The 21,074-nt window shown below is 45.7% G+C and overlaps 1 protein-coding gene across 1 annotated transcript; it reads right to left on the reverse strand.

Annotated features, from left to right (window-relative positions):
• Positions 1-11,916: 11,916 nt before the first annotated feature.
• On the reverse strand, positions 11,917-15,091 carry LOC310833399 (uncharacterized protein). The gene is made up of 2 exons (XM_083716124.1): positions 14,936-15,091; positions 11,917-13,263 (listed from the first exon to the last, which is right to left on the reverse strand). Exon 2 carries the CDS (start codon positions 12,936-12,938, stop codon positions 12,225-12,227), a length of 714 nt encoding a protein of 237 aa, XP_083572250.1. The 5' UTR covers positions 12,939-13,263; positions 14,936-15,091; the 3' UTR covers positions 11,917-12,224.
• Between the last annotated feature and the right edge of the window lie 5,983 nt (positions 15,092-21,074).

Consider the following 21,074-nt stretch of genomic DNA (forward strand, 5'->3'; position numbering starts at 1 on the left):
CACTAAAGGTATAGGGAAAGGTACGCCTGCCCGAAGGCCAGTCGTGTCCGACTCTAGGGTTGTGCGCTCATCTCACTCTAGAGGCCGGGAGCCAGCACTGTCCGCAGACACTTCCGGGTCACTTGGCCAGCGTCGCCAAAGCAGCACACGGAAACGCCATTTACCTTCCCGCTAGTAAGTGGTCCCTATTTTTCTATTTGCACCCGGGGGGTGCTTTCGAACTGCTAGATGGCAGGCGCTGGGACCGAGCAATGGGAGCGCACCCCGCTGCGGGGATTCGAACCGCCGACCATGCGATTGGCCAGTCCTAGGCGCTGAGGTTTTACCCACAGCGCCACCCGCGTCCCATTTAGCGCTGACACTATAGCCCTTCACATATTTGGAGATGGTGATCATATTGCTCCCCTTGTTCCCATCTGTTTTTTCCTGATATCCTGATGGTGTAGTCCCAATCTGAACAACAGGATTCTAGTTAACACTGATAACAGAAGTCTAGAAACTCACTCAGGGCAAGTGAAGACACAAGCATCAGCAGAATCTGACTTACCTTAACAAGTGGGGAGAAGACAGCTGGTGAAGAGGCAAAGGCCAGTGAGTGAATGAGGACTCCTGGATAGAGAGGCCCTTTTATATGGTTCTAAGCAGTCCTCCTCCCTTTAGATGATACAGGAGCCGGGGAATGGTGGGTCAGTCCAAAACCATGGACCCAAGGAGACCATGTCTGCATAGTACAACAGCCTCATTGGCACCTGATCCTTGGCAAGTTATGTAACCATAATTCAATGGATCAAGATACATCTAATTAGTAGTCACACCAGTTCCATGATACAGATGATAAAGCATGTGGCTTCTATAAAGATCAAAGAGCTCTATGGGAAAGGCACGGGATGCTGGTGACAGTGGTTGGATGGTAGCCGTAGTGACTCAGAGATGAAGCTGTGGGAGATCAATGTCTCCACATCAGCACCAGGCAGAACCATGCTGAGCTCCTTGCCACACAGATTTGTAGTACCCCATGCCAGCTGATAAATGGATTATTCATCACTGCTCATGTGGATTGAGATTTGAAGAATGGGAGTTCTCCAGGTGGCTCATTTATATGGATTTTCAGAGGGTCACTCTGATCTCCAGATTTGCCTTCCCCAATCTGCTGCCCACCCTGATAATGTTGGACTCCCATCATCCACAGACATCATGGTAATAGGTGAAGGATCGTGGGTAATGAAGTCCAATAACATTTGGAAGACAACAGGGTCCTAATTCCTAAACCAGACAGCACACATATAGGTAGTGATATTTTTAGGTAATTTCAGACTTTGGGCTTAATGGTGTTATGCTGTGTGAGGGGAGATCTTTAGATCAGGAGTGGTGAATCCTCTGCCATGTGGATTTTGTTAGACTCCAACTCCCTTCAGCCCCAAACAGTATGGTCAATGGCCAAGGGTGATGGAAGTTGTGGTGGGCATCACATTGGCTTCCACTGGGCTAAACCAGTGGAGGGATTTGGTATGTGCGGTCCTCTTTATATGACTCCAGCTCTTTTGAGCCCTGGCCACTGGCTGTCCTGCTCAGGGCTGTTGAGAGTTGGAATCCAACAGCTGTAGGAGGGACAAAATCCCTCTGTTCTTGGGATAAAGAGTACAGATGTATGCAATGATGTATTGCGATATTTTTAGACTCCAAACGTCATGGTTTTATGGGTTTTTTTAGTTTAGAGCCTTAGTCATCATGGACATAGATTAGCGTGTCTATGTCTCTTTGTGTGTGTATGCACACACTCTGCTTAGAAAGATATGGGCACTTTATGAGTGTTAAATGATAATAACCATCCAAAACACATGATAGTTCATCTGGTTAGAGAATGGGTAGGCAAACTAAGGCCTGGGGGCCAGATCTGGCCCAATCGCCTTCTAAATCCGGCCCGCAGATACTCCAGGAATCAGCGTGTTTTTACACAAGAAGAATGTGTGCTTTTATTTAAAATGCATCTCTGGGTTATTTATGGGACATAGGAATTTGTTTATTTTTATTTTCAAAATACAGTGGTACCTCAGGTTAAGTACTTAATTCATTCTGGAGGTCTGTTCTTAACCTGAAACTGTTTTTAACCTGAAGCACCACTTTAGCTAATGGGGCCTCCTGCTGCTGCTGCGTGATTTCTGTTCTCATCCTGAAGCAAAGTTATTAACCCGAGGTACTATTTCTGGGTTAGCAGAGTCTGTAACCTGAAGCGGATGTAACCTGAAGCATATGTAACAAGAGGTACTACTGTATAATCCAGCCCCAAAAGATGTGAGGGACAGTGGACTGGCCCCCTGCTGAAAAAGTTTGCTGACCCCTGGGTTAGAGCATGGTTCAGTCCCTCTATGTGTCAGCTGCCTATTCCTGCACACTAGGGCTCTCCCAGTTTGTTTCGGGCCCCACACATCAAGCAGGCCACACGCTGGATTTGATCTTTGGCGCCGGTATAGATGTGATCATGTCTCCTTCGATGAAGGTGCCATGGTCTGATCACTACGCCCTGAAAGCCAGGATTGACTTTCCACCCCCACCCTGCTTAGGTGGTGAGCCGATTTGGGCTCGCCCGCAGAGGCTGATGGACCCTGATAGATTCCGTCAAGCCTTGCGGGACCTTTCTCCCCCTGGCGACTCATTGACTGAGCTTGTTGAGGGATGGAATACCCAGCTCCTGGCAGCCATCGATGAGATCGCACCTAAGCGCCCTCTGCGACCCCGCAGAAACCGGGCTCCCTGGTTTACCGAAGAGCTTCGGAAAATGAAGCGGGACCTCAGACGGCTAGAGCGAGTATGGCGGGGTGCCCGTGACGGAGCCTCAAGAACATCTTATAGGGCTTTTATGAAAACCTATGAGATGGCAGTGAAGGCCGCTAAGAAGTCCTACTTCTCGGCCTCCATTGCATCCGCTAGCTCTCGCCCGGCGCAATTATTTAGTATAATTCGGTCTTTAACGTCCCTTGAAGGACAGCCAAATTTAAATAATAATTTGACACACAGCTGTGAGGCATTTGCGAGCTTTTTTGCGGAGAAGGTCCTGTTGCTCCGCCATGACCTCCCTGCCAATTTGGATACAATAAAGGAACTGGAGGCCCCTCGACTGTCCTCGGGTTCAGTATTGGACCACTTTGACTGGATATCCCCAGCCGATGTGGACAGACTCCTCCGAGCTGGAAAGCCCACCACCTGTCCTCTTGACCCGTGCCCGTCATGGCTGATTAGAGCGTGTCCAGACGAGGTGCGGGCCCCCTTGGGGGATATCATCAATTTGTCCCTTGGCACTGGGATATTCCCAGGGGAACTGAAGGAGGCAGTGGTGTGTCCGCTCTTAAAGAAAACATCATTAGATCCCTTAGATCTATCCAATTACCGCCCGGTCTCGAATCTTCCATTCCTGGGTAAGGTGATTGAGAGAGCGGTTGCTGAACAGCTTGGTAGGTTTCTGGATGAAACATCTGCTCTGGATCCATTCCAGTCCGGCTTCCGCGCTGGCCATGGGACCGAGACGGCTCTGGTCGCCCTAACAGATGATCTCCGCAGGCAGCTGGATCGAGGCGGGTCGGGGCTGCTGATTCTTCTAGATCTGTCAGCAGCCTTTGACATGGTCGATCACGAACTCCTGGACCACCGCCTTGCCGACGTGGGGATCCAGGGCACAGTCCTTCAATGGCTGCGCTCGTTTCTCTCTGGTCGGGGACAGAGGGTGGCGCTTGGGGGGGAATTGTCATCGCGCCACTCCTTGGTGTGTGGAGTGCCTCAGGGTGCGATTCTCTCCCCGATGCTTTTTAACATCTTTATGCGCCCCCTCGCCCAGCTTGCCCGGAGTTTTGGGGGGGGCTGCCATCAGTATGCTAATGACACCCAACTCTATCTGTTGATGGATGGCCATCCTGACTCGGCCCCAGACACACTGGCGAGATGTCTGGAAGCTGTGGCTGGATGGTTACGTGGGAGCCGGTTGAAGTTAAATCCTTCGAAGACAGAGGTCCTCTGGCTGGGCCGAGACGATATGGGATTGAGGGGGCAACTCCCATCTCTTGCGGGGGTGCAATTGGTGCCAGCACTGTCCGTTAAGAGTTTGGGTGTAATCTTCGATGCCTCCCTCTCTATGGAGGTGCAGATTACAGCTATAACAAAGGCGGCATTTTTTCATCTCCGCCAAGCTAAGCAGTTGGCCCCTTATCTCTCTTGCCCTGACCTAGCCACTGTGATCCATGCGACAGTCACCTCCAGACTGGATTATTGTAACTCGCTCTACGTGGGGCTGTCCTTGAGACTGACCCAGAAACTCCAGCGGGTGCAGAATGCCGCGGCGAGACTCCTTATGGGGTCTTCACTGCGAGATCACATTCACCCAGTACGATACCAGCTGCACTGGCTCCCGGTGGAGTACAGGATCAGGTTTAAGGTGCTGGTTTTAACCTTTAAAGCCCTATACGGCCTAGGACCCTCGTACCTACGGGACCGCCTCTCCTGGTATGCCCCACAGAGAAACCTACGGTCTGCAAATAATAACATCCTCAAGGTCCCAGGCCTCAGAGAGGTTAGGCTGGCCTCAACTAGAGCCAGGGCCTTCTCGGCTGCGGCTCCAATCTGGTGGAACGCTCTGTCACAAGAGACTAGGGCCCTGCGGGACCTGACATCTTTCCGCAGGGCCTGCAAGACAGAGTTGTTCCACCAGGCCTTTGGTCAGGGCGCAGCCTGACTACCTCCTCTGGCAACCTGCATAGAATATTGCTTAATTGGTTGCCATTAATTTGATTTTAATTAATTTTTATAATGAATATTTTGAATGTGTGATTATTTGATTGTTTGATTATTTGATTATTGTTAGCCGCCCTGAGCCCGGCTTTGGCTGGGGAGGGCGGGATATAAATAAAATTTATTATTATTATTATTATTATTATTATTATTATTATTATTATTATTGTTGTTGTTGTTGTTGTTGTTGTTGTTGTTGTTGACATGGATTGGACTAAATGATTCTCAAGGTTCCTTCTAACTCTACAGTTCTATTATTATAAATATCAATGGGTTAACGTGCTATTGATTATATGATATATTCATAGGTGTTTTTTCCGTAGTCATAATTATTCTTATAATTACTCCACCACATTTCAAATTGGTAAAGGTCTTTGGGGTCGGTTAAAGGTAAAGGTAAAGCTAAAGGGACCCCTGACCATTAGGTCCAGTCGTGGCCAACTCTGGGGTTGCAGCACTCATCTTGCTTTATTGGCCAAGGGAGCCGGCGTACAGCTTCCGGGTCATGTGGGCAGCATGACAAAGCCGCTTCTGGAGAACCAGAGCAGCGCACGGAAACGCCGTTTACCTTCCCGCCAGAGCAGTACCTATTTATCTACTTGCACTTTGATGTGCTTTCGAACTGCTAGGTTGGCAGGAGCAGGGAGCGAGCAATGGGAGCTCATCCCGTCGCGGGGATTCGAACCGCAACCTTCCGCTCGGCAAGTCCTAGGCTCTGTGGTTTAACCCACAGTGCCACCCGCGTCCCTTTGGGGTGGGTAGAACCACCAAAAACAATTAAATGCATGATAATAGAAGAACAGAAGATGAGTCTGCTGGATCAGGCCCATAGCTCATGTAGTTCAGCACCTTCAGCTCACAGCAGCCACTCCAGGTGCCTGTCAGAAACCCACAGCCGGACCTGAAAGCAAACCCTTTCTCCTGTCCTGTAGTTTTCATCAACTGCCATTCAGAAGCATCTCTTCCTCTCCCCATGGAGACACCTGATAGCCACTGTGGTTAGTAGCTGTGGTAGTCTTTGTTCCATTCATTTGTTCAGTCCCCTTTTAAAGCCATTCAAGTTGATGGCCATCGCTGCCTCTTGTGGAAGGGAGTTCCATAGACTAACTACCTGCTGCCCGAAGAAGAATCTTCCACATTCAGCTTCGTTGAATGTTCATGAGTTCTAGTGTTATGAAACAGGAAGAAAAAAACCCTTTCTCTCTACTTTCTTCATGCTATGCATAATTATATAAGCTTCTATCATTTCAACATTTAGTCTCTCCCCCCCCCCACTAAACTAAGAAGTCCCAGATGCTGCAACCTAAATTTCTAAATTTGCATTTCTATAGATAAATTGGAAGATTTAAGTTTATGGAGGTCTGTGGCATTCCAGATGTTGCCGGCTTTCAACTACCATCACTCTTTTTTTTTTATAAAAAAAAGTCTTTATACTTTTGAAGTTTTTACATTTGATTAGTTTTACAATCAATTTAACATTTCAAAGTTTGGCTTCCTCCCCCTTCTTTCTGTGGTTCCTTAAATTCATTTTTCAATATCTTCTGCATATACAAATTTATTTAATTTGCTCATTTAATCATCTATTTAACATGTATACTCTTATGAAACTGCAGGTTAATACAGTAATCCTGCTAATGTTTTTATCTGTTTGCAGTTTATCTGTAAATATTCAACAAACCAGGCCTAAGCAAACTCGGCCTTCTAGATGTTTGGGGACTACAACTCCCATCATCCCTAGCTAACAGGACCAGTGGTCAGGAATGGTGGGAATTGTAGTCCCAAAACATCTGGAGGGCCGAGTTTGCCTATGCCTGCAATAGACCATTTCCACTCTTTTATAAAAAGTTTGTTATCTTGATTTCTTATTCTTCTGGTAAGTTTCACCATTTCTGCATATTCCATAAGTTTTTGTATCTATTCTTCCATTACTGGGACTTCTGCTTCTTTCCATTTTTGGACAAGTAACATTGTTGCTGCTGTGGTAGCATAGATAAATTAATTTCAATACAATTAAGGTGGTTCTGTCCTTATAATTCCCAAAATAAAAGCTTCTGGGTTTTGTTTTTTTAAAGAAAAGTTATTTTGAACTTCCATCACTCCTGACCATTGGGCCATGCTGAATGCTGAGGCTGATGGGAGCTGGAGTGCAGAAACATCTGGAGCACTGCAAGGTTTCCATCCACATGGATAGCAAATCTAGGAAGTTGATCAAAGTCCTGGTGGGCCAGCATAGATGGCCAGGGAAGTGTACTCAGCTGGAAAGATCTAAGGTCAGACAAATCTGCCATTGTTTTTCCATGTGACTCATCTGTGGAAGTGTACATAGTAAGTATGAGTCACTCCTTAGAAACATGACAATTATCAGTTGCACAAGATGTCTCCATTGTAACATATGAATTGGGCAATGAATTGTTGGGATGCATCAAGAGCAATTAGTGGTGGCAAGCAAGAGACATTGGACTCAGCTACATTATTCAGAAAGCATTGTTTTCAATGCATTATAAACATGAAACACCAGATGGTGCTGTAGAGCAAAAACAATTCTATGTGATTTTACATAGTGTTTTTTCCCCTTTTAATAATAATAATAATAATAATAATAATAATAATAATAATAATTTTTATTTATACCCCACCCTCCCCGGGCAAGGCTGGGCTCAGGGCGGCTAACAAGTAATAATTAAAACAAGCTGAATGAATACAACTTAAAAACAAGATTAAAATACAACATTAAAATATTGAAACATTAAAATATTAAAATGCAGCTTCATCACTGGAGGAGAAAGGAAAAAGAAAAAAGAAAGAGGGGGAGGGAATCAAATTGACTCCAAGCCAAAGACCAGGTGGAACAACTCTGTCTTACAGGCCGTGCGGAAAGAAATCAGATCCTCCAGGGCCCTGGTCTCATGAGACAGAGCGTTCCACCAGGTCGGAGCCAATGTTGAAAAGGCCCTGGCTCTGGTTGAAGCTAATCTAACTTCCTTAGGGCCTGGGACCACTAGGGTATTGCTATTTATGGACCTTGAGGCTCTCTGTGGGGCATACCGGGAGAGGCGGTCCCGTAGGTACGAGGGTCCTAAGCCGTGAAGGGCTTTAAAGGTCAAAACCAGCACCTTAAATCTGACCCTGTACTCCACCGGGAGCCAGTGCAGCTGGAAAAGCACTGGGTGAATATGCTCCCATGGCAGAGACACCATGAGGAGCCTCGCTGCTGCATTCTGCACCCGCTGGAGTTTCTGGGACAGCTTCAAGGGCAGCCCAGTGTAGAGCGAATTACAGTAGTCAAGCCTGGAGATGACCGTCGCATGGATCACTGTGGCCAGGTCGGGGTGGGAAAGGTAAGGGACCAACTGCTTGATGCAGTGAAAGTGGAAAAACGTCGGCTTAGCTGTTGCTGTAACCTGCGCCTCCGTGGAAACTGAGGTATCAAGGATTACACCCAAACTCTTAACAGAAGGCAATGGCACTAATTGGGCCCCCACAAGAGAAGGGAGTTGGTCCCTCATCCCCATGTCATCCCGACCCAGCCATAGGACCTCTGTATTCAAGTGATTTAGTTTCAATCGGCTCCCATGAAACCATCCAGCTACAGCTTCCAAGCATCTGGTCAGTGTGTTTGGGGCCGAGTCAGTGTGGCCATCCATCAGCAAATAGAACTGAGTGTCATCAGCATATTGGTGACAGCCCAGCCCAAAGCTCCGGACAATCTGGGCAAGGGGGCGCATAAAGATGTTAAAAAGCATTGGGGAGAGGATTGTGCCCTGCGGCATTCCACACACCACTCCCTCCCTAGTGCCACCCTCTGTCCCCGACCAGAGATAAAAGAGCACAGCCATTTACGGGCTATGCCCTGTATCCCTACGTCAACGAGGCGGTGGTCCATGTCAGCACCATGTCAAAGGCTGCTGACAAATCTAAAAGGATCAGCAGTCCTGACTCCCCTTGATCCAGTTGTCTATGGAGATAATATGTTAGGGCAACCAGAGCCGTCTCGGTGACTGAAATGGATCTAAAGCCAATGTTTCCTCCAGAAACCTTCCAAGCTGTTCAGCAACCTCTTTCTCTTTTTTTTTTAATAAAATTTTTATTAGGGGTTTTTACAGAATAAAGTACAAAGACAATAAACAACCTTACTTTTATCTCAACAGAGTTTCATAACTTCTTTGGACTTCCTCACATCTCCCGCTGCCATTTTCATCATCATAAATTTTTTCCATGCAATTTATCATCTAGTTTGCAAATTTTATAACCGCTTATTTAAATATAGTCCTCTGCAAATTTATTTCTCTTAATCTCGCTTTACATCCCATTCCGATCCGATTTTGTGGTGGCCAATTATTTATGATCAAACATCCTACTTAACCTTCCACCAAATCACAATATTTTTGTAAATAAGTCTTAAATTTCCTCCAATCTTCTTCAACCCTCTCTTCTCCCAGGTCTCGGATTCTGCCAGTCATCTCAGCCAGTTGCATATAGTCCATCAGCTGCATCTGCCATTCTTCCAGCGTGGGTAGATCTTGAGTTTTCCACTTCTTAGCGATAAGTATCCTTGCTGCTGCTGTTGCGTACAAAAAGAATGTTCGATCCTTCTTTGGCACCATCTGGCCGACAATGCCCAAGAGGAAGGCCTCTGGTTTCTTAAGGAAGGTATACTTAAATACCTTTTTCAGCTCATTATATATCATTTCCCAGAAGACCTTCACCCTGGGACAAGTCCACCAGAGGTGAAAGAATGTTCCTTCATTTTCCTTACATTTCCAACATTTATTGTCTGGCACATGGCATATTTTGGCAAGTTTAACTGGGGTCATGTACCACCTATATATCATTTTCATTACATTTTCCTTCAGAGCATTACATGCCGTGAAGTTCATCCCCGTGGTCCACAACCTTTCCCAATCCTCAAACATAATATTATGCCCAATATCCTGTGCCCACTTTATCATGGCCGACTTAACCATTTCATCTTGTGTATTCCATTTCAACAGCAAGTTATACATTCTTGAAAGTACTTTAGTCTTAGGTTCTAACAATTCTGTTTCCAACTTCGATTTCTCCACCTGGAATCCTAACTTTTTATCCTTTTTAAAAATTTCTTGAATCTGAGCGTAGTGTAACCAGTCTCGCACTTTGTCTTTCATTTTTTCCAAACTCTGCAATTTCCAATTATTGCCCTCTTTCTCTATTATTTCCCAATATTTCGGCCATTTGGCCTCCATATTGGGTCTTTTTCGGGCCTTGGCCTCCAGAGGTGATAGCCATCTTGGAGTTTTATTTTCCAATAGGTCTTTGTATTTTGTCCAGACATTAAACACTGCTTTCCTGACAATATGATTCTTAAAGGCCTTATTGATCTTAACTTTATCATACCATAAGTATGCATGCCAACCAAATGCATTGTTAAAACCTTCTAAGTCTAACACATCAGCAACCTCTTTCTCAATTACCTTAGCCAGGAGATTTGAAACTGGGCGGTAATTGGATAGGTCTAAAGGATCTTGTGAAGTTTTCTTTAAGAGCGGACACACCACTGCTTCCTTCAGTTCCCTTGGGAATGTCCCCATGCCAAGGGACAAATTAATAATTTCAACCAGGTGGGTCTGTGTGACATCTGGACACGCCCTAATCAGCCAAGATGGGCACGGATTGAGGAGGCAGGTGGTGGGCCTACCAGCTTGGAGGAATCTATCCACATCAGCAGGGAGTATCCAATTGAAATGGTCCAACACTGGACCCGAAGTCAGTTGAGGGGCCTCCAGTTCAGTCACTGTATCTAAATTGGCAGGGAGGTCACGGAGGAGCAAGAGGACTTTCTCCGCAAAAAAGCTCGCAAATGCCTCACAGCTGTGGGTCGAATTTGAGCTTAAATTTGGTTGTCCTCCTAAAGGAGGTTATCGAACTAATTATTCTAAAAAGTTGTGCCAGGCGAGAGCTAGCGGATGCAATGGAAGCTGCGAAGTAAGATTTCTTAGCAGCTTTTATAGCCATCTCATAGGCTTTCATAAGCATCCTACAAGATGTTCTTGAGGCTCCATCACGAGTCCGTTGCCATACTCTCTCTAGCTGTCTGAGATCCCGCTTCATTTTCTGGAGCTCCTCAGTAAACCAAGGAGCCCGGTTTCGACAGGGTCGCAGAGGGCGCTTAGGCACGATCTCATCGATGGCTGCTAAGAGCCAGTTATTCCAGTCCTTGACAAGGTCATTTAATGAGTCGCCAGGAGGAGCAGGGTCCTGCAAGGCCTGACGGAATCTATCAGGATCCATCAGCCTTTGCAGGTGAGCCCAAATAGGCTCGCCACCTGAGCAGGGGAGGAGCGGGAAGTCAATCTTGGCTTTCAGAGCATAGTGATTGGACCATGGCACTTCCACATGGGGGAGCATGATCACATCTATGCCAGCACCAAAGATCAGATCCAGCGTGTGGCCTGCTTGATGAGTGGGGCCCAAAACAAACTGGGAGAACCCTAGTGTTGCCATGGAGGTCACTAGGTCCAGAGCCTGTGAGGAGGGAGCGGCATCAGCATGGACGTTGAAGTCTTCCAAAACCAGTAGGCTTGGGAACTCCAAGGTCCAGCCCGCCACCACCTCCAGCAGGTCTGACAGGGTAGCTGCCAGTGTGCTGGGCGGTCAGTACACCAGCCAGACAGGCAAGCTCTCCTTGGTGCCCCACACGAGGCCAACACATTCAATGCCAGAGATCGCCGGTGCTGGCAGAGTTCTAAAAGAGCAATCCTCGCGGATTATCAACGTTACTCCTCCCCCGCCCCGACCCACAGTCCATGATTGATGGAGGACAGAGAAACCTGGGGGTGTTATCTCATGTAGGGAGACTACTTCGCCTTCCCGCACCCAAGTCTCCGCCATGCAAGCCAGGTCAATCCCCTGCGAGACAAAAAAGTCACGCGTGGTGGCGATTTTGTTGCCTATGGACCTGGCATTGCACAGCACCAATGACGTAGGTGGGTAATCCCTGCTCCTTTTGATATAACAATTTTATTTCTGATTTACATCAATCCCTAGTCACACCCATCTTACCAGGCCACAAAGAAGGTACCAGAAGGGCAGCCACTGACTCCACCCAATCATCAGAAGAACACAACTTTAGCCAATCAACATAATTTTATTTATGCCAAGGAAAAGCACAGAACTTCGTTGCAGGCAGATAATGTTCAGGCACCAACTGTCCAGATATGGTCCACTAAGAAACGTTCACACTTCTCTGCAGTGGCCACAGTCTTTAGGTTTTCAGGATCACTCAGGGGTTGATGGAGTGAGAAGTGGTACATTATTTTCAGGATGTTTTCAAATTTAGAAGAAGACATTGATGGAAAGCGCTATTTATGTGGTTTGGTATCGGGACAATCAGTCAGTCTAGGATGGCACCTGCAACTTGTTTTCCTCTCAACATCTGGAAGGAAGAACTTTCTGTGTAGATGATGAGCTCATCATTGGAACACTTCCTCCTCCATCCCCCTGAAGATTAACCCCTTGGCTCTCCTATGAGCGGCATCCCGGCTCAGAACATACTCCTCTTCCTCCTCCGCATCCCGGCTCAAAACATACTCCTCTTCCTCTTCCACATCTTCCCGAAGATCTAACGCTGGACTCGGAACACACTGATCCCCCAGAGGTTTGTGGCCGTCTTGAAGACCTTCCACATCCAGGTTCTGCGCATACTGCTCGTCCTCTTCCACATCCAGGCTCAGAACACACTCCTCGTCCTCCTCCACATCCTCCTGAAGACCCAGCACACCCTGCTCCCCCAGAGGTTTGAAGCCCTCTTGAAGATCTGCCACATCCAGGTTCTGCGCATACTGCTCGTCCTCTTCCACATCCAGGCTCAGAACACACTCCTCGTCCTCCTCCACATCCTCCTGAAGACCCAGCACACCCTGCTCCCCCAGAGGTTTGCAGCCCTCTTGAAGATCTGCCACATCCAGGTTCTGCGCATACTGCTCGTCCTCTTCCACATCCAGGCTCAGAACACACTCCTCGTCCTCCTCCACATCCTCCTGATGAAGCAACTGGCTGGGCACATGCCCCTCCTTGCCCACCTCCGCATCCACCAGCAGATCCACCTCCGCATCCACCAGCAGATCCACCACCGGATCCACAGCAGAACGACTCTTCATTAGAATAGTGCCCCCCTGTATTTCCATCGCACGAATCGCCTATTGGACGCCCCCAGTAATCACGGGGTCCTCCCGAAGGATTGTGGACACAGCAGGTCACTCTTGGGTTTCCCCCTTGTCTACAGGTGGAGCGCCGATAGCCGTAACATCGGTAATTGTGGCCTCCTCTTCTCGGTACATCATCCCTGCGGTTGCAACCGGTGACACAGGCTGTGTTTACAACATAGCGAAATGGTTTGCGGCGGTTGTCCAACCAGGATCCAGCCGGGTCATACCATGTTGAGTTCAGATTGAACCAGGGTTCTCTCCCAGAAGAATAGATAACTCTATCGTTACACCCTTCTTCACACATCTGAAAGACACGGGGGAGGAAACAACACTTCATTAGATCAGAAACACAGATTTCTTCTCTTTCCCTGAACCACCAAAAATTATGTATCTGTCGTTGTCTTCTATGTCCATCCATTCTTGAATTACAAGTATATGATGGAAGTGCATGGGTGATGTTTCAAGTATAAAACAGCTAACTTTGCTCTTAAACATCACACAGGATGTGAATACGCTAGTCTTCCCCAATGGGAAGGGGGAGCTCTTTAGATCAGGTTGGGAGGACTTGGTGTTCTTCAGAAGTTGTGGGGACCCCAACACCCACCAACATGTTCAATGATCAAAGATGGTGGGAGTTGGAGTCTTGAGACCACAGCCTAGTGACCCTTGTGGTTCTGTATCTGGTTCTCACAGGAGCCAACCAATGCTTATGGAAAGCCCACAAGCAGGAACTGACAGCAGCCCTACTTTTTGTAGTTTCTCATCTAACAACACCTTGAGGTCCACCAGGTTCTCCACACCTCATCTACCTACACATTTGAGGGTTGACGTGGTCCTGTTCTGCTTGTGCCCTTCATGGAGGCACCTGGCTTTTCACCTTTTGGAAACAGATTTGGGCAGCGGAGCCTGTCAGGCAATCCCTAAACTGGTTGCAGAAGGCAAAGAGTTGTGAGTTCTCTGAGAGCAGACTGAGGTTTTTGTGACACTGCCCTCATTAGCTCCACTGCTTGGATAATTCTTCATATAAAATTGCACTTATTTTATTTATTATTACATATGTATACTGCCCTATGCCCGCAGGCATATACATAAAAACAAAAACATATACATAATAAAAGCATATACATAACAATAAATCCCCCCTCCCCATTTCAAAAGGGCACTGGATGTCAATCAGCCAAAGACCTGTTTAAAGAGGAATGTTTCTGCCTGACAGCTGGCACCTAAAGGTGTATAATGAAGGCGCCAGACCAACTTCCCTGGAGAGAGCATTCCACAAATGGGGATCCATTGTAGAGAAGGCCCGTTCTCATGTTGCCACCCTCCGGACCTGTCGTGGAGGAGGCACACCAAGAAGGGCCTCAGAAGATCATCTCAGGGTCTAGGCAGGTTCATATGGAAAGAGGTGGTCCTTGAGGACTGAGCATTCCTGTCACCCACCCCCCTCCAATCTTGTCCAGAGTGTAGAGAATAAACAAATCCACAACAGGAATCCCCGAATGGCTCCCTTCCTCATTTCTCCGGGATCTTGATTCCCAACCAATAGAAACGTAGTGTTGGACCTAAAAAGTAATTAGCACTGATACAGAAAACCCACTGCCTCAGGGCATCCATTCATTCATTCTTTCAAAACCTCACACAATGCCTTCTGAGTCCACTGTCAGACAGCTTGTTGCACCAGAGTGTTCTTTCAAATATGTAGTCAAAATCCTATTTCTTATAACTTGGACCTATTCTTTCAAGTTGCTTTGAGCAACAGAAAGCATCCTCTGGAGTCCCAGCACTGACACAATAGCCCTTCACATATTTGGAGATGGTGATCATATTGCTCTCCTTGTTCTCATCTGTTCTTTCCTGATATCATGATGGTGTAGTCCCAATCTGAACAGCAGGAACCTAGTTAACACTGATAGCAGAAGTCTAGAAACTCACTCAGGGCAAAGTGAAGACACAAGCATCAGCAGAATCTGACTTACCTTAACAAGTGGAGAGAAGACAGCTGGTGAAGAGGCAAAGGCCAGTGAGGGAATGAGGACTCCTGGATAGAGAGGCCCTTTTATATGGTTCTAAGCAGTCCTCCTCCCTTTAGATGATACAGGAGCCGGGGAATGGTGGGTCAGTCCAAAACCATGGACCCAAGGAGACCATGGAATCATGACACCTGATCCTTGGCACATTATTTAACCATAATTCAGTGGATCAAGATACATCTAATTAGTAGTCACACCAGTTCCATGATACAGATGATAAAGCATGTGGCTTCTATAAAGATCAAAGAGCTCTATGGGAAAGGCACGGGATGCTGGTGACAGTGGTTGGATGGTAGCCCTAGTGACTCAGAGATGAAGCTGTGGGAGATCAATGTCTCCACATCAGCACCAGGCAGAACCATGCTGAGCTCCTTGTCACACAGATTTGTAGTACCCTGTGCCTACTGATAAATGGATTATTCATCACTGCTCATGTGGATTGAGATTTGAAGAATGGGAGTTCTCCAGGGTGGCTCATTTATATGGATTTTCAGAGGGTCACTCTGATCTCCAGATTTGCCTTCCCCAATCTGCTGCCCACCTTGATACTGTTGGATTCCCATCATCAACAGACATCATGGTAATAGGTGAAGGATCGTGGGTATTGAAGTCCAATAACATCTGGAAAACCACAGGGTCCTATTTCCTAAATCAGACAGGACACATATAGCTAGTGATATTTTTAGGTAATTTCAGACATTGGGCTTAATGGTGTTATGGTGTGTGAGGGGAGATCTTTAGATCAGGAGTGGTGAATCCTCTGCCATGTGGATTTTGTTAGACTCCAACTCCCTTCAGCCCCAAACAGTATGGTCAATGGCCAAGTGTGATGGAAGTTGTGGTTCAAACAATCTGGTGGGCATCACATTGGCTTCCACTGAGCTAAACCAGTGGAGGGATTTGGTATGTGTGGTCCTCTGTATATGACTCCAACTCCTTTGACCACTGGCCATTGGGGCTGATAATAGTTGGAATCTAACAGCTCTAGGAGGGCGAAAATTCCTCTGTTCCTGGGATAGACAGTACAGATGTAGGAAATGGTGCATTGAGATAATTTTAGACTCCAAACTTCATGGTTTCACAGAAAGGGGCAGTTCTTTAGTTTAGAGTCCCAGTCATCATGGACATAGGTTAGCGTGTCTATGTCTCTTTGTGTGTGTATGTACACACTCTAGTTAGAAGGATATGGGCATTTAAATGATAATAACCATCCAAAGCACATAATAGTTCAGCTTGTTAGACCATGGGACAGCTGCATATTTTTGCATTGATGGGAGTTGGACTAAATGATTCTCAAGGTCCCTTCTAACTCTACAGTTCTATTATTATAAATAACAATGGGTTAACATGCTATTGATTATATGATATATTCGGGGTTGTTTTTTCCATAGTCATAATTGTTTTTATAATTACTTCACCACATTTCAAATTGGAAAAGGTCTTTCGGGTGGGTTAGAACCTGTGGAAAGGAGTTGCAGAGTTTAACTATCTGCTGCATGAATCTTCCAACATTCAGCTTCATTGAATGTTCATGAGTTCTAGTGTTATGAAACAGGAAGAAAAAACCTTTCTCTTTCTACTTTCTTCATGCCATGCATAATTATATAAGTTACTATCATTCCATCATTTAGTCTTTCCCCCTACTAAACTAGGAAGCCCCAGGTACTGCAACCTAAATTTCCAAATTTGCATTTCTATATATAAATCGGCAGGTGCAAGTTTATGGAGGTTATGGGCTTCCAGATGTTGCCTGTTTCAACTTCCATCACTCCTTTTTAAAAAAAAACTTCTTATTTATACCTTTCAAGTTTATACATTTCGTTAGTTTTACAATCAATTTAACATTTCAAAGTTTGGCTTCCTTCCCCCTCTTTCTGCGGTTCCTTAAATTTATTTTTTAAATTTCTTCTGCAAAGCCAAATTCATTTAATTTGCTCATTTAATTAGGTAAAGGGACCCCTGACATTAAAGTCCAGTCATGAACAACTATGGGGTTGCAGTGCTCATCTCACTCTACAGGCTGAGGGAGCCGGTGTTTTTTCACAGACAGTTTTTCTGGGTCATGTGGCCATCATGACTAGGATGCTTCTGGCGAAGCCAGAGCAGCGCATGGAAACGCCGTTTATCTTCCTTTCTACTTCAAATATATACTCTTATGAAACTGCAGGTTATCACAATAATCCTGCTAATGTTTTTATCTGTTTGCAATTTATCTGTAAATATTCAATAAACCAGGTAGAGCCAAACTCGGCCCTCTGGATGTTTGGGGACTACAACTCCCATGATCCCTAGCTAACAGGGATGCTGGTAGCTTCAAGAACACACACATAAACAAATTTCTATACAATTAAGGTAGTTCTGTCCCTATAACTCCCAAAAGAAAAGCTTCTGGGTTTTGGTTTGTTTTAACAAAAGTTATTTTCAACTTCCATCACTCCAGACCATTGGGCCAGGCTGATTGCTGGGGCTGATGAGAGCTGGAGCACTGCAAGGTTTCCATCCACATGGATAGCAAATCTAGGAAGTTGATCAAAGTCCTGGTGAACCAGCATAGATTGGCCAGGGAAATGTACTCAGGTGGAAAGATCTAAGGTCAGACAAATCTGCCGTCGTTTTTCCATGTGACTCATCTGTGGAAGCGTACATAGTAAGTATGAGTTACTCCTTAGAAACATGACAATTATCAATTGCACAAGATGTCTCCATTGTAACATATGAATTGGGCAATGAATTGTTGGGATGCATCAAGAGCAATTAGTGGTGGAGATAGAACTAATTGGAGGACCTCGCGTGAGCGAAACATGTCCAGTACATCGTGAGATGACCATCCACGCTGCGGACGCTATTAGCCACACTCAGAAAGCAGAAATTCTCCCGTGCTTCGGGATGAGGTCAGCTGAGCAATGTCGTCACCATCAATTCACATGAAACATTGCTCACTCATTCTCTCTCTAGTTTTCTGGTGACTCCACCCCAATTTTTAATAATAATAATAATAATAATAATAATAATAATAATAATAATAATAATAATTTATTGCTCACCCACCTGGCTGGGTTTCCCCAGCCACTCTGGATGGCTCCCAGCAGAATATTAAAAATGTGATAAAACATCAAACATTAAAAGCTTCCTTAAATAGGGCTGCTTCTAAAAGTCGGATAGTTGTTTATTTCCTTGACATCTGATGGGAGGGTGTTCCACAGGGCAGGCACCACTACCGAGAAGGCCCTCTGCCTGGTTCCTTGTAACTTCACATCACGCAGTGAGGGAACCACCAGAAGGCCCTCGGAGCTGGGCCTCCATGTCTGGGCCGAGTGAAGGGGGTGGAGACGCTCCTTTAGGTATACTGGGCTGAGGCCTTTTAGGGCTTTAAAAGTCAGCACCAACACTTTGAATTGTGCTCAAAAATGTACTGGGAGCCAATGTAGGTCTTTCAGGACCGGTGTTATATGGTCTTGGCAGCCACTCCCAGTCACCAGTCCAGCTGCCGCATTCTGGATTAGTTGTAGTTTCCGGGTCACCTTCAAAGGTAGCCCCGCGGAGAGCGCATTGCAGTAGTCCAAGCGGGAGATAACCAGAGCATGCACCACTCTGGCAAGACAGTCCGCAGGCAGGGAGGGGCTCAGCTTGCATACCAGGTGGAGCTGGTAGACGGCCGCCCTGGACACAGAATTAACCTGCACCTCCATGGACAGCTGTGAGTCCAAAATGACTTTATCATCCTTCCAGTCTGAGTCTTCCAGGGCTATTTTTCAATTCATTCATTGCCTTCCCCCATATGTTCAAATAAAATGAACAATAAGATGCACAATAAAAAACAAACAAGTGGGACACAGTGGAAAATAATACATGTAACAAGAGGAGGGGTGTGTGTAGGGGTGAGAGCCAGTGTGGTGTAGTGGTTAAGAGCGGTAGACTCGTAATCTGGTGAACTGGGTTCGATTCCCCGCTCCTCCACATGCAGCTGCTGGGTGACCTTGGGCTAGGCACACTTCTCTGAAGTCTCTCAGCCTCACTCACCTCACAGAGTGTTTGTCGTGGGGGAGGAAGGGAATGGAGATTGCTAGCCGCTTTGAGACTCCTTCGGGTAGTGATAAATCGGGATATCAAATCCAAACTCCTCCTCCTCCTCTTCTTCTTCTTCTTCCTAACCTTGACGTTACCAGCGCATAAACAACAACTCATAATGCAGATCTGACCTAATTCAACGAAATAGAATGGAGTGGCTGGAGCAGGAGAACACACACACGCACACGTTTTTGTGTGTGTGTTGGAACTCACCAGAATTCAGTTCTGGCACCTCTCAGGTGGGCGCCATTGGCATTATAATAAAGCAAGGGAGGCATTCATGGTGAGTTCTGCCACCTCTTTTTCTAGAAAAGTAGCACTGTGTTTGTGTCACACACACACACACACAGAGAGAGAGAGAGAGAGAGAGAGAGAGAGAGAGAGAGAGACATATATGAACCATTGTTTGGATGGGTCACTTCCTGTTCAGACTGTGGGTGGATCTACACACAGGAAAAAACCCACTATAAATAAGTCAGAAATTTTATTGTTATAACAAATGAAAAAAATCGCTATGTAAAATCCTTTAGAATTTTCTTTTGCTCTCCACCGCCATCTGGTGTTGCATGTTTATAACGCATTCAAAATACTGTTGTTTTTTTTACTATTGTAACTGAGTCCCAAGAAGCAATTTTTAAATATCTTCAGGAATGGAAATCTTCAGGAAAAAATCAGTGGGAAAATCCAATATGTTAATGTAGCCAGAATTGGACGCAGTATGTCCAGCCCCTGGGGGAAAAAAAATATCCCCAAAGGCAGCTGCAAAGAGAAGAGTTTCCACTTTTTTTAGCTCAGTTCTTAATGTAAAACAGTGGTGGGAAACCATATTTTTGAGGGCTGCGTTCTCTTCTTGGAAACTTTCTGTTGACCACATGCCAATGGTGGGCAGGGCAAAAGTGAGCAGAGCCGTGAATGTAGGTTGTACCTTTGTACAGTAGACTAGTTCCTATGCACACACCCATCCACCATCCAGGCAAGCAAGAAACACTGGACTCAGCTACATTAGTCAAAAAGCAGTATTTTGAATGCATTAAAAACATGAAACACCAGATGGTGCTGTAGAGCAAAAAACTTTTCTATGCGATTTTACATAGTGGTTTCCCCCCCTTTTGATACAATGATTTAATTTCTGACTTATTTATAGTGTGGTTTCACACACACACACACACACACACACACACCATGTGTAGACCCACCCATTGTCAGAATTCAAGGACACATTCCAGTAAGGCAAATACATTCAAGGCAGATATGAAGTTTTGCTGGTGGGGGATGTAGGGGTGGGTGGTTTTAGGAGAGCGAGTATGGCTGGGAAGAGGGTGTGGCCTTAAGAGAGTCCTGAAACCTGTTAGGTGTAAAAGGCAAAAGATTTATACGATCTGAGGAGAAGCCAGAGTAGGTTAAAGAATATTAGGAACTGATTTATAATGAGTTGAAAAGATTCCCAACAACATTCCCCAAAGACCAGAGGTCTTTCTGTTAGAAATAGTTCAGAATGAAGTTCCCATATATATAAATATATACTGTATTTTTCGCTCTATAAGATGCACCAGACCACAAGACGCACCTAGTTTTTGGGGGAGGAAAACAAGAAAAAAAATATTCTGAATCTTAGAAGCCAGAGCAGCAAGAGGGATCGCTGCGCAGTGAAAGCAGCAATCCCTCTTGCTGTTCTGGCTTCTGGGATAGCTGCGCAGCCTGCATTCGCTCCATAAGACACACACACATTTCCCCTTACTTTTTAAGAGGGAAAAAGTGAGTCTTATAGAGCAAAAAATGTGGTAAATATATATAATGTATATAATATAATATAATTAATATATATATATGTGTGTGTGTGTGTGTGTGTGTGTGTGTGTGTGTACGCAACAACAGTGACTTGAATTTTGTTAGCCCATAGATGGAAAGTAAGGGAAGACCCAAGTAAGGAAGACTGGCAGCTCAAGATGATAGAATTTACAGAACTAGCAGGTTTGACATATAGAATAAGAAAGCAAGGAGTGTATTTATTTAAAGA

This window comes from Podarcis gaigeae (genome assembly GCF_964106915.1).
Source record: "Podarcis gaigeae genome assembly, chromosome: 16".
Lineage (NCBI taxonomy): Eukaryota > Metazoa > Chordata > Lepidosauria > Squamata > Lacertidae > Podarcis > Podarcis gaigeae.

Coding starts and splice junctions, on each gene's coding strand:
- LOC310833399 (XM_083716124.1), bottom strand. CDS start 12,938: ATGGAAATACAGGGGGGCACTATTCTAATGAAGAGTCGTTCTGCTGTG.